This window comes from Symphalangus syndactylus, chromosome 5 (genome assembly GCF_028878055.3).
Source record: "Symphalangus syndactylus isolate Jambi chromosome 5, NHGRI_mSymSyn1-v2.1_pri, whole genome shotgun sequence".
Lineage (NCBI taxonomy): Eukaryota > Metazoa > Chordata > Mammalia > Primates > Hylobatidae > Symphalangus > Symphalangus syndactylus.
The window spans coordinates 151,875,335-151,887,827 of NC_072427.2; the positions used below are offsets into that span (position 1 = coordinate 151,875,335).

Below are 12,493 nucleotides of genomic sequence, written 5' to 3' on the forward strand. Positions count from 1 at the left end.
GGATGGTCCAGCCCCCAGGCCCACCCCTCCCATGCATCGGCAGAAGATCAAACGGTCGGCGGGATGTGGTGGCTCCCGCCCGTAATCCCATTACTTTGGGAGGCTGAGGCAGGAGGATGGCTTAAGCCCAGGAGTTTAAAACCAGTCTGGGCAACATAGCAAGACCCTGTCTCTACGAAATTAAAAATTAAAAAACAAACAAACAAACAAAACTTTTTTAAAGAAGTCCAAAGGGTGACCATCTTCGGAAATTAAAACAGGAGGGCAACGGGTCTCAGGGACACGGGCCTTATTCAAAAGAGAGGGAAGAGAGGCAGTAAGAACAGGAGAGTTAAGTGAAAGCCAGCATCAGAAACGGTCAGGGCCGGCTGGGCACGGTGGCTCACGCTTGTAATCCCAGCACTTTGGGAGGCCGAGGCGGGCGGATCACGAGGTCAGGAGATCGAGACCATGGTGAAACCCCGTCTCTACTAAAAATACAAAAAATTAGCCGGGCGTGGTGGGGGGTGCCTGTAGTCCCAGCTACTCGGAGAGGCTGAGGCAGGAGAATGGCGTGAACCCGGGAGGCGGAGCTTGCAGTGAGCCGAGATTGCGCCACTGCACTCCAGCCTGGGCGACAGAGTGAGACTCCGTCTCAAAAAAAAAAAAAAAAGAAACGGTTAGGGCCCCTACCCCCGACTCTTTATCCCACTACCAGAACACCTGTGACCGAGTATGTCCCTTCCAGGGAAATTAAATGAATTGTCTCTGGAGAAACTAAATCACCTCAGGGGGAAAAAAAAATCCAGTAAACACATATATTTATTGGTTTCCCCAATAAAACAGCTAGCTCCCCAGCCCAATCATCTTAAAGTGAAACCACCAGATGACAAGTCCTACCTTGCACAAAGAGCTCCCAGTCACTACTAAATATAACCAGAACAAATAACAAAAGAAAAACTTGATGAACTGGACATCATCAACATTAAAAACATCTGTGCATCAAAGGACACTATTAGGAATGTGAAAAGGGGCCAGGCACAGTGGCTCACACCTGTAATCCCAGCACTTTGGAAAGCTGAGGCAGGAGGATCACTTGAGGCCAGGAGTTCAAGGCCAGCCTGGGCAACATAGTGAGATCCTCTATAAAAAATTTAAATAAAAATAAAAAATTGGGCCGGGCATGGTGGCTCACGCCTGTAATCCCAGCACTTTGGGAGGCCGAGGAGGGTGGATCATGAGGTCAGGAGATCGAGACCATCCTGGCTAACATGGTGAAACCCTGTCTCTACTAAAAATACGAAAAAATTAGCTGGGCATGGTGGCAGGCGCCTAAAGTCCCAGCTACTTGGGAGGCTGAGGCAGGAGAATGGCGTGAACCCGGGAGATGGAGCTTGCAGTGAGCCGAGATCGCGCCACCGCACTCCAGCCTGGGCGACAGAGCCAGACTCCGTCTCAAAAAAAAAAAAAAAAAAGAAAATAGGACCCTCATACCCTGCAGGTGGGAATAGAAAACGGGGCAGCCACTTCGGAAGACTCTTGGGAGTGCCGCAGTAAGTTAAAGAGAGCTGCCATATGACCCAGTAATTCCACACGTAAGCAAATGGAAATGAAAATGAATGTCCACACAAACACTGGTACATAATGTTCACAGCAGCACTACTCCTAACAGCCAAGAGGAGGAGACAACCCAAATGCCCATGAACTGACGAATGGATAAACAGTGTGGACTCTCCATACGAGGAACTATTTGGCCATAAAAAGGAACGTGCACGCTAAAACATAGTTGAACCTTGAGAACATGATGCCAAGTTCAAGAAGCCAGTCACAAAAGACCACATCCTCTATAAACCCATTTATACAAAATGTCCAGAATAGGCAAAGCTTCAAAGACAGAAAGTAGATTATTGCACAGGGCTGGGGGTTGGGAGTGGGGAGTGACAGCTAAAGGGAACAGGGCTTATTTTCGAGATGACGAAAATGTTCTAAAATTCATTGTGGTGATGGTTGCACAACTTTGTGAATATACTTAAAAACTCTGAATTGTATACTTTATTTTTTGAGACAGGATCTTGCTCTGTCACCCAGGCTGCAGTGCAGTGGCGTGATTTCAGCTTACTGCAGCCTCCGCCTCCCAGGCTCAAGGGATCTTCCCATCTCAGCCTCCTGAGTAGCTTGGATTACAGGCACGCACCACCATGCCCGGCTAATTTTGGTATTTTTAGGAGAGATGGGGTTTTGCCATGTTGGCCAAGCTGGTCCCCAACTCATGGACTCAAGCAATCCACCTGCCTCGTCCTCCCAAAGTGTAGGGGTTACTGGCACATGCCATCACGCCTGACTGATTTTTGTATTATTTTTGTAGAGACAGGTTTTTGTCATGTGCCCAGGCTGGTCTCAAACTCCTGGGCTCAAGCAATCTGTCTGCTTTGGCCTCCCAAACTGCTGGGATTAAGGTGTGAGCCACTGTGCCTGGCCTGTATGTTTTAAGTAGGTGAACCGTACGGTAAGTTAATTACATTGCAAGAAAGCTGTTAAAAAAATACAGACAGATGCTGGGCGCGGTGGCTCACGCCTGTAATTCCAGCACTTTGGGAGGCCGAGGCGGGCGGATCACGAGGTCAGGAGATCGAGACCATCCTGGCTAACACAGTGAAACCCCGTCTCTACTAAAGAAAATACAAAAAATTAGCCGGGCGTGGTGGCGGCCGCCTGTAGTCCCAGCTACTCGGGAGGCTGAGGCAGGAGAATGGCATGAACCCGGCAGGCGGAGCTGGCAGGGAGGCGGAGCTTGCAGTGAGCCGAGATCACGCCACTGCACTCTGGCCTGGGAGAAACAGCAAGACTCCGTCTCAAAAAAAAAAAAAAAAAAAAAAAATACAGACAGGCAGCTAAGAACTAAAGACACCAAAGAAAACCCTCCAGCTGGAAAGACAAGGACCAAAACAGACAAAAAAACGGAATTAAACAGAAACAAAAACAAAGAAAGGAGCAGGAGGCTGGGGGTGTGGTGGCTCACACCTGTAAATCGATCACTTGAGGTCAGGAGTTCGAGACCAGCCTGGCCAACATAGCGAATCCCCTTCTCTCTACTAAAAATACAAAAAGTAGCCAAGCGTGGTGGTGGGCACCTGTAATCCCAGCTACTTGGGAGGCTGAGGCAGGAGAATTGCTCAAACAGGGAGGCGGAGGTTGCAGTGAGCCGAGATCACACCACTGCACTCCAGCCTGGGCAATACAGCAATACTTAGTCTGGGCGTGGGTGTGGGGAGGGTTAGGAACAGGAGAAAACTTAAGAAATAACGCTCACTTCATACCTTTAAGAAAAAGAAGAGAAAAACTACATCCATCAAACATCTTGATGCAATCACAGAACAAAAAGGAGCACTGGAAAATTAAAATGTCAGAGCCAACATTAAATATTCAACAGAAGGTGTGGCAGAGATGCTGCTGTATTCCATTAATCTAAGTCACCCTGAACTGTAGGATGCACACTTTATAAACTACCCAGAAAAAACAAAATGCCCTCAACTGAACTAAGATACATCCACAAAAGGCTGTATGCAGCTTCTTCTACAGTATTAGAGCTCCGACTTTATTCAGAACAATAACTTATCCAACTAAAAAGGTACCTTTTCCTGGTTCCTTACGGCAAGATGCAGCCACACCACTAATTATGTGTTGTGTGGGGCTTCCCGGCAGGACCCTTACAGGGAGCTAAACTGGCTTCTTTTGATGCTTGGAAGATGGCTACAGTGGCTGAAACTCCAGCAGTCACGACCCTGAGTACAGAAGTCATACACTGAGGACAGCAGATAGAGAGAAGCCAGGTCCCTCATGATGTCAGGAGCACTGGGCCAGCCCTGGACAGTCTTTACCTCCAGAATTCCTTGATGTGAAAGAAAAACTATGTCACTGTTTCTTTGGGGTCTGTGTGATACGCACTTGGACACAACCTTAACTAATTCAGAAAAGAGTTAGAAGACAAAATTAAGTAAATCTCTAAGAAAACAGACCAAGATTGAAAATAAATGGTAAAAATCGTACAGGATAAGTCCAGGAAAATAAAGAAATGGTAAACATCATAGAGGGTTCCAACATCATAACAGAGATTCCTGGAAAAGAAAACAGAAAACAGAGGGAAAGAAATTATCAAAGAAATAATACGAGTAAATTTCCTAAAACTGAAAGACTCATCTCACAGTTAAAAGTGCCCACCAAGGCCGGGCGTGGTGGCTCAACGCCTGTAATCCCAGCACTTTGGGAGGCCGAGGCGGGCGGATCACAAGGTCAGGAGATCGAGACCATCCTGGCTAACACAGTGAAACCACGTCTCTACTAAAAATACAAAAAAATTAGCCGGGCGCGGTGGCGGGCGCCTGTAGTCCCAGCTACTCGGGAGGCTGAGGCAGGAGAATGGCGTGAACCCGGGAGGCGGGGCTTGCGGTGAGCTGAGATCGCGCTGCTGCACTCCAGCCTGGGCAAGAGCAAGACTCTGTCTTAAAAAAAAAAAAGTACCCACCAAGTACCTGGCTCAACACTGGGAAGTAAAACAACACATATCCCAAAGCTCAGCAATGTGAAACTGGCCATTAGGGAAAAAGAAGAAATATTACAACTTCCAGAGGAAAAAAAAAAAAGTTACATAATAAAGGATAGGGAATCAGAATGCTATCAGACTATTTATGTCAGAAGATAATGACAAATGCATTAAAAAACGATCCTTGAAAATCATTTCTAGGCCAGGCACGATAGCTCATACCTGTAATCCCAGCACTTTGGAAGGCTGAGGCGGGAGGATCACTTGAGACCAGGAGTTCAAGACCAGCCTGGCCAACACTGAAAAATCCCATCTCTCTTAAAAATACAAAAATTAGCCAGGCCTGGTGGCACACGCCTGTAATCCCAGCTACTTGCAAGGGTGAGTGAGGCATGAGAATTGCCTGAACCTGCGAGGTGGAGGTTGCAGTAAGCCAAGATTGCGCCACTGCACTCCAGCCTGGGCAACAGAGCGAGACTCCATCTCAAAACAAAGACCCTGTCTCAAAAAAAAAAAGTCATCATTTTCTAGGGAAAATGATGTATGATCTAGATTATTTACCCAGACTACCAATACCAACCAGTCAAGTATAAGGATATAATAAAAATAATGACATTTCAAAGAAGCAAGCTCATTTACGTACCATGCATCTTTTCTTAGAAGGTACTAGAGGATGTGTTCCCGCAAAATGAAGGGGTTATACCCATAAAGAGAGAAATGCAAGAGCTAGGAAATTGTATCAATATAGGGCAGGCTCAGGATGACAACTGTAGGGCAAGCCTAGAGAATAACACGCTCAGGCCGGGCGCAGTGGCTCACAGCTGTAATCCCAGCACTGGGAGGCGGAGGGGGGCAGATCACCTGAGGTCAGGAGTTCAAGACCATCCTGGCCAACATGGTGAAACCCTGTCTCTACAAAAAGACAAAAATTAGCCAGGCATGATGGCGGGTGCCAGTAATCCCAGCTACTTGGAAGGCTGAGGCAGGGGAATTGCTTGAACCCGGGAGGCAGAGGTTGTAGTGAGCCAAGATCGCGCCACTACACTCCAGCCTGGGCGACAGAACGAGACTCTGTCTCAAAAAAAGAAAAAAAAAAAAGAATAACACGTTCAAACTGGAGCAGAACAGAGGCAGCCAGGAGGAAGATCTCCAGGAGAAAGGAGAAATGGATAAATTATCTAACGGTTTTGAATATTTGGGGAAAATTTTTTTAAATTTTATATGGTGGTTCTGATGGAGCAATTTGTAAAATTTTAAGTAAAATAGGCTTATTAAAAATATGCAAGTGCAAAAGCCATTTATTTGCAGGAAAAAAAAGTTGTACAAGAGGTAAAAATGTAATCATAATACCCTTCTTGACTCTTTGTACTTTTGTTTTGTTTTTTGTTTTTTTGTTTTGAGGCAGGGTCTTGCTCTGTCACCCGGCTGGAATGCAATGGTGCAATTTTGGCTCACTGCAACCTCTGCCTCCCAGGCTCAAGCAATCCTCCTACCTCAGCCTCCCAAGTAGCTGAGACCGCAGGCATACGCCACCACGCCCAGCTACTTTTTGTATAGACTGGGTGTCATCATGTTGCCCAGGCTGGTCTTAAACTCAAGTAATCTGCCCTCATTGGGCTCCCAAAGTGCTGGGATCACAGGGATGCACCACCATACCCAGCCCGTTCTTGGCTCTTTGGTGTTCAATCTACATTGTCAAAAAATGTGAACATTACTTTGGGAGGCCGAGGCGGGCAGATCATGAGGTCAGGAGATTCAGACCATCCTGGCTAACATGGTGAAACCCCGTCTCTACTAAAAAAATACAAAAAATTAGCCAGGCATGGTGGCAGGTGCCTGTAGTCCCAGGTACTCAGGAGGCTGAGGCAGGAGAATGGCATGAACCTGGGAGGTGGAGCTTGCAGTGAGCCGAGATTGCGCCACTGCACCTCCAGCCTGGGCAGCAAAGCGAGACTCTATCTCGAAAAAAAAAAAAAAAAAAAGTGAACATTTTATGACTTTTACTAAATTAAATAACTTATTGGATATTATTACATTGGGATGATGAGGGGGAAAAGTAACAGCTAATTTTTTCTACCATAATGGAATGAAAATATAAGGTCTTAATCCTGACATAGAGATATAGCAATATAAGCATATTACTTAAAACTTAAGAGATAAAGCCCAAAATAAACAGCTGAAATTTGCAGTGACTACCTTTGGGGATTGGGATTTGGGTGTGGGGAGGAGTAGGACAAGAATATGATGCTTTTCATTCTTTTTTTTTTTTTTTTTTTTTTTTTTTTTGAGACAGAGTTTCGCTCTGCTGCCCAGGCTGGAGTGCAGTGGCACGATCTCGGCTCACTGCAACCTCCGCCTCCCAGGTTCAAGCGATTCTCCTGCCTCAGCCTCCTGAGTAGCTGGTATTACAGGCGTGCGCCACCACGCCCGGCTAATTTTTTTTTTTTTTAAGTAGAGATGGGGTTTCACCACGTTGGTCAAGCTGTTCTTGAACTCCTGGCCTCGTGATCCACCCGCCTCAGCCTCCCAAAGTGCTGGGATTACAGGCATGAGCCACCGCACCTGGCCCTTCATTCTCTTTCGTTAAATGAGCCTCCTGGTATTTTTTTTTTTTTTTTTTTTTTTGAGACGGAGTCTCGCTCTGTCGCCCAGGCTGGAGTGCAGTGGCGCGATCTCGGCTCACTGCAAGCTCCGCCTCCCGGGTTCACGCCATTCTCCTGCCTCAGCCTCTCCAAGTAGCTGGGACTACAGGCGCCCGCCACCACGCCCGGCTAATTTTTTGTATTTTTAGTAGAGACGGGGTTTCACCGTGGTCTCGATCTCCTGACCTCGTGATCCGCCCGCCTCGGCCTCCCAAAGTGCTGGGATTACAAGCGTGAGCCACCGCGCCCGGCCCAAGCCTCCTGGTATTAATTAACATTTTAACCATGAACATGCATTGATTTAAAAAGAAGACCAAGTAAAATAAAATATTACTTATTTTTCATTCCAGAACAGGTTAAAATTCAAACTTTAGTATGATCAAGACCTTCAAGAATCTAACTAACTTTCCTAGCTGTCTCCTCTTATTCCCTCTTTCTTTTTTTTTTTTTTGAGACGGAGTCTTGCCCTTTCACCCAGGCTGGAGTGCAGCAGTGCGATCTCGGCTCACTGCAGGCTCCGCCCCCCGGGGTTCACGCCATTCTCCTGCCTCAGCCTCCTGCGTAGCTGGGACTACAGGCACCCGCCACCTCGCCCAGCTAATTTTTTGTATTTTTAGTAGAGACGGAGTTTCACCGTGTTAGCCAGGATGGTCTCGATCTCCTGACCTTGTGATCCGCCCGCCTCGGCCTCCCAAAGTGCTGGGATTACAGGCATGAGCCACCGCGCCCGGCTCCCTCTTTCATACCTTTACCTACGGCTTCAACTTCACTCCAGAGCCCACTTCCTTCTGCTTTTACTACTCATGCACTCCCAGGCTGCAACAGCCTTTCCCATCTCTGCCAATAGATGTGCCCATCCGTCAGGCCGGGGTCCAACTTCCATTCTGCTAGCAGAGCGCAAACGCTAAGGGTCTTAAAGGTCAGGGGCCCTAGGTCTCAGTTCCAACACTTGCCCCTTCTGGAGACAGCCTGTCCCCAAGTTCAGCTGTGGATGAGAGCCGGGCTGGGGGCTGCTCACCGGAAGCCAGCAAGCCCTCTGAACGTCTGTATAAACTTTGGTGTGAATATGTCTCTTTCTAGGAAAAGTAAAGCTTTCAGATTATGCAAATGGTCTGGGAGCAAATAAACGGTAAGAATCTCTGCACAAGAAGCATTGAAAACAGTGTGAAGATTGCTGAAGGGGAGTGGGGAAGAGGAATGCGGGCAGAGCCCCCCAAGCCTCAGCCCATGTCCTGAGAATATTCGAAACCTCAGTCACAGAGCCTGATTTCCTGCCCTTCCTCACCGCTGGCTTCATTAGCACTTATTTGTCTGACTCTCTCCTCGCACCCCTTTTCTGCACATACTGGGCCCCCAGGAAGCTAAGCTCCCAGAGCAGCTACTGTACCTCCTGGCCTCAGACAAGACGTTTTAATGGAGGAGGTTCTACCCATAAAATACCTGCCCAGGGGTGAGGTGGGAGGGCAGCAGAGGCCAAGTCTATGGGCTGAGCTATCTGAGAAGCTGGGTGGGTGTTTCTTCTGGGTGGCCTTGCCCTGGAGCAGAGTCGGCTGGGTGACCTATCCAACACTTCCCTCCCCTTCTCCAAGCTCTGTTCAGCCCAACATGCCTTGGACATGAGTACTGAAGGACCAGCTCCAGGCCCAGAAACCCATGCAGGACTTGTCATTCAAAGACCTGGGTGACAAGGGCACTCCTCATCCTGTCTTCTCTCATCCCCGTAGGGTCCCCTTTGTCTTTTTCTGGAACTACACCTCCTCACCTCCTGAGGGCTTCACTGCTAGCCAGGCTTAGCTGCCATCACCACCCATGAGACAAGGCCTCATTCGACTAGGCCAGCTCTCTGGGATCACCGCCCCGCTCCTCGGCTCAGCTCAGACCACCCTATAGCCATGTTGGGCTTACTCTCCCCTTCTCACTGGTGCCACCTCCCCAAGTTTCTACCGTGGCAAGGGCACGCTCTGGGCACTCTCGCCCCATTCTCACTACCGCGGATGCACTGGTGGCAGGAAGGAAGAGTTTATCACAGGCTTACCCAGAACTTCACAAGAAAAAAGGCATTGGAAGGTCCCCGTTCGAAGAGATCCTTGAGTCCACCCTTTTTCTCCGGGAATTTGTCATAGATCTGGCGGATGTCCACGGCTTCGAGGTAGGGGTCGCTATAGCTTGGGCTGGACTGGCCAATGTGCACGAACAGGTGCTTGTTGTACTGTGGAGAGAGTGGGTCTGAGGGAGATGGAGCACAGGCCAGACGGTCAGACAGACAACCCTGGCTCTGCGCGCCCACCACGTGACCTGGCGTAAGCCGCTTGGCCTTTCTGGGCCATGGTTTCCCCACGATTAAAATGGAGATGGTAAAAAGTCTACTCCTTTTGTTTTACATCCTGGACTTCTAAGTAAAGGTCTATTTGGTTCATGGATTCCTCAGCTAAAAAGAAGTTTGAGCTGGGCGTAGTGGGTCACACCTGTAATCCCAGCACTTTGGGAGGCCGAGGTGGGTGGATCACTTGAGGCCAGGAGTTCAAGACCAGCCTGGCCAACATGGTGAAACCCAGTCTCTACTAAAAATAAAAAAATTAGCCAGGTGTGCTGGCGGGCACCTGTAATCCCAGCTACTCAGGAGGCTAAGGTGGGAGACTCGCTTGAACTCAGGAGGTGGAGGTTGCAGTAAGCTGAGATCACGCCACTGCACTCCCAGCCGGGGTGACAGAGCGAGGCTCTGTCTCAAGAAAAAAAAAAAAAAAAAGAAGTTTGAAGATGTCAGAGTGAGAAGGGCCCTGGCATCCTGTCACCTTGGCCTCCTTCAGGTCCTCCTCTGACCTCTGCAGGTGACGCTGGTCACCCAGGACACTGGACACCGAAGGGGACAGGCTGGTATCCCGTAGGATATGGAGCAGACACAGGAGACTCCTCAGCTTGCTGCCCGCCTCTCAGAGCCACAGAAAGGCTGGGACAGTGTAGGGGTGGGGCTGGGACCAGAGCAACCTTGGACTAAGGGTCTGTTGGGTTAGGAGAGGAGGAGGAAGACAGGACAGAGAGGGAGGAGCGGGAGGCTGACTGGGCACTGGGACACGGAAAGGAAGTCAGGGAGGAGGGAAAGAGGGAAGAGGGGGGACGCGAAGGAGGAAAGGAGTGGGGGGAAGGACGGAAGGGAAGATCGGAAAGGAACAGGGAACTTGAATGAAGCCCCAGCATGGAGTGGGGCAAGAGTGCCGGAAGCAGAAACAGAGGCAGAGGGGGTGGCCAGGGAGTCGGCCAGGCGGAGGCCAGAACCTACCGTGTCCGGGTCCTGCTGCTGCTCCAGGAAGGCAGAGAACTCCAACATCCAGAGCTTGGAGCTGGCCACGCTGCGGCCCTGCCATGGGGGTGCCGGGGGCGCAGAGGGCGATGGGGCAGGCGCTGCAGGAGACTCAAACCCTGCACAAAGTGAGAGAGGCACGTGGAACCTAGTCATGGACACCCTCTGCCCACACCCTCTGCAAGGACCCCAGGCCTCCTCAGACAGACCCGTGCTGACTGGGGGACCGCCTGTCTCCCTAAACGGACCTCCTAGCGGAGGTGGTGGAGGAAGTGCAAGGCTCGGGCCAGGGCATCCCGGAGCTGCCCTGGTGGGGAGGTGCTCGCCTGGTACAACTCAGGCCACTCAGGACCCTGCATGGAACCGCCGAGCAAGACTGGATTCTGGAGGACAGCTGGGGCCCTGCAGGACCGAGAGGCTTCCAGAATAGGCACTGTTAAGTTCTTGCCTTTGAGAAACTTCTGTTCCAGTCAGGGAAATAACCAGATGAATCAACTATTACAATATGGCATCATCCCGGAGACACGGGGACGTTTCCTGTCTCCCCAGCTCTCAGAACAGGACCTGGCCCAGAAGAGGCTCTCGATCCAGCGTTGCTAACAGATGAACCTACTCCAGCCCCACCGTAATTTAGATCATGTCCTGAAGGCACCAGGGGGCCAGGAAGGCACCATAAACCTGGAAGCAACACCGTGAGACTGAAGCTCTGGTGAGTGACAGGGTGACAAGAGGAGGTGAGACGGGACAGCGAGCCGGTGAAGAGGCTGCTGCAGGAATGCAGGCAAAAGCCAGCAGGCCTGGAGTGAAGGCAGGGTCAGCGTGGACAGAAGACTGGCATGAGACAGAGGGCGGACGGGACCTGACACTGTGACTTTGTTTTGATGTGTGAACGAGAGAAAGCAGCCTTCAGGACCTGGGGGACAGGAGGTAGCAGGGCTGCTCTTGGTGGCAGGAAAAGCCAAGGGGCCGGGCAGGCAGACTCCACACCAGAAAGGGCAGTTTAAGGGTGAGGAGCTGGTCTTGTCCTACAGAGTGGGAGGTGGTGAGGGCCCCTCCCGAGAAAGAGGCGAGGACAGAGCAGAGCCTGTCGGTGAGAGGGCGGGGTGGGGGCTCCTGTCAGCACAGCTGGCTGCCCCCACCAGGTCTTCTCCCACAACGGTCCCTCTTCTCGGGAGGGGCCCCAGCCTGGTGACCTAGACACCCCTCGGCCCTCCCAGGAGCCAGGTGTGCGAGGCACACTGAAGTAACAAGGCCGGCCAAGTGGGGCAGCCGCCAGGGCACAGGCACTGCCCTTGGAACTGCATGTGCCCCACAAGCCCTGAGCACAGCTGGGAGGGGACAGGAGCAAGGCAACCCGAGGGGCATGAAGGGCTTTGGCACACGGCTGAGGTGTGCGTGCTGGGGACAAGGAATGGGGTGTGGCCAGGGGCCAGGATGTGTGGTCGGAGTGCATGACGGGGCAGCATCTAAGAGGGACAGGCAGGCGCTCGGCTGCCGGGAGCCTGGACCCAGAGGCAGGAGCCACACGGCTGCAATGGCAAGGGAGCCACGCAGCGCCCACCCACCTGGCAGAGGCAGCGGAGGCTGGACAGCATAGGTTTGCTGAGAGAAAGGCTTCACACTGCGGGAGAGAGAAGAGGAGAGGTGTCAGCCTCGGGCAGGCCGCCGCCCCGGATGCCTGCACTGGGTCCAGTGGTCTCTGTGTGGGAGGTCCTGGTGGTCTGGATTTCAGTGGTCCTGATGGGCCTTGGCCTCCTACTCCCGTCCCTGCCGACTCCCTTGGGTTTCGTGGCGGGTCCACAGACACAGTGTGTCTAATGAAGAAATCCACCCCTCCCTCTCTTCCCCCCAGGCCAGCCAGAGGTCTGCTTCCCAGCCCCTTCCCCTGGGGGACCCCAGCTCTGGACCTGCCTATACCCTGGACAGATTGGAGTTTTGGCAAATACCACCCTAGGGTGTGGACATCACAGATGAGTCCAGTGATGGCTGAGAGTAGGAGAGCCCAATCCCTGAGCTCAAAGCCACCCTGAAAGG

At 51.1% G+C, this 12,493-nt stretch overlaps 1 protein-coding gene across 2 annotated transcripts in view; it reads right to left on the minus strand.

The window, feature by feature from the left end:
- Positions 1-12,493, minus strand: part of TEAD4 (TEA domain transcription factor 4) — an 89,253-nt gene that overhangs the window by 16,026 nt on the left and 60,734 nt on the right. For both annotated transcript variants that reach the window (XM_063639916.1, XM_063639915.1), the window contains 3 exons: positions 12,025-12,080; positions 10,439-10,578; positions 9,197-9,370 (listed from right to left, as the gene is read on the minus strand). In XM_063639916.1, the coding sequence (XP_063495986.1) occupies positions 9,197-9,370; positions 10,439-10,578; positions 12,025-12,080 (370 nt within the window). The remainder of the gene's footprint in view (positions 1-9,196; positions 9,371-10,438; positions 10,579-12,024; positions 12,081-12,493) is intronic.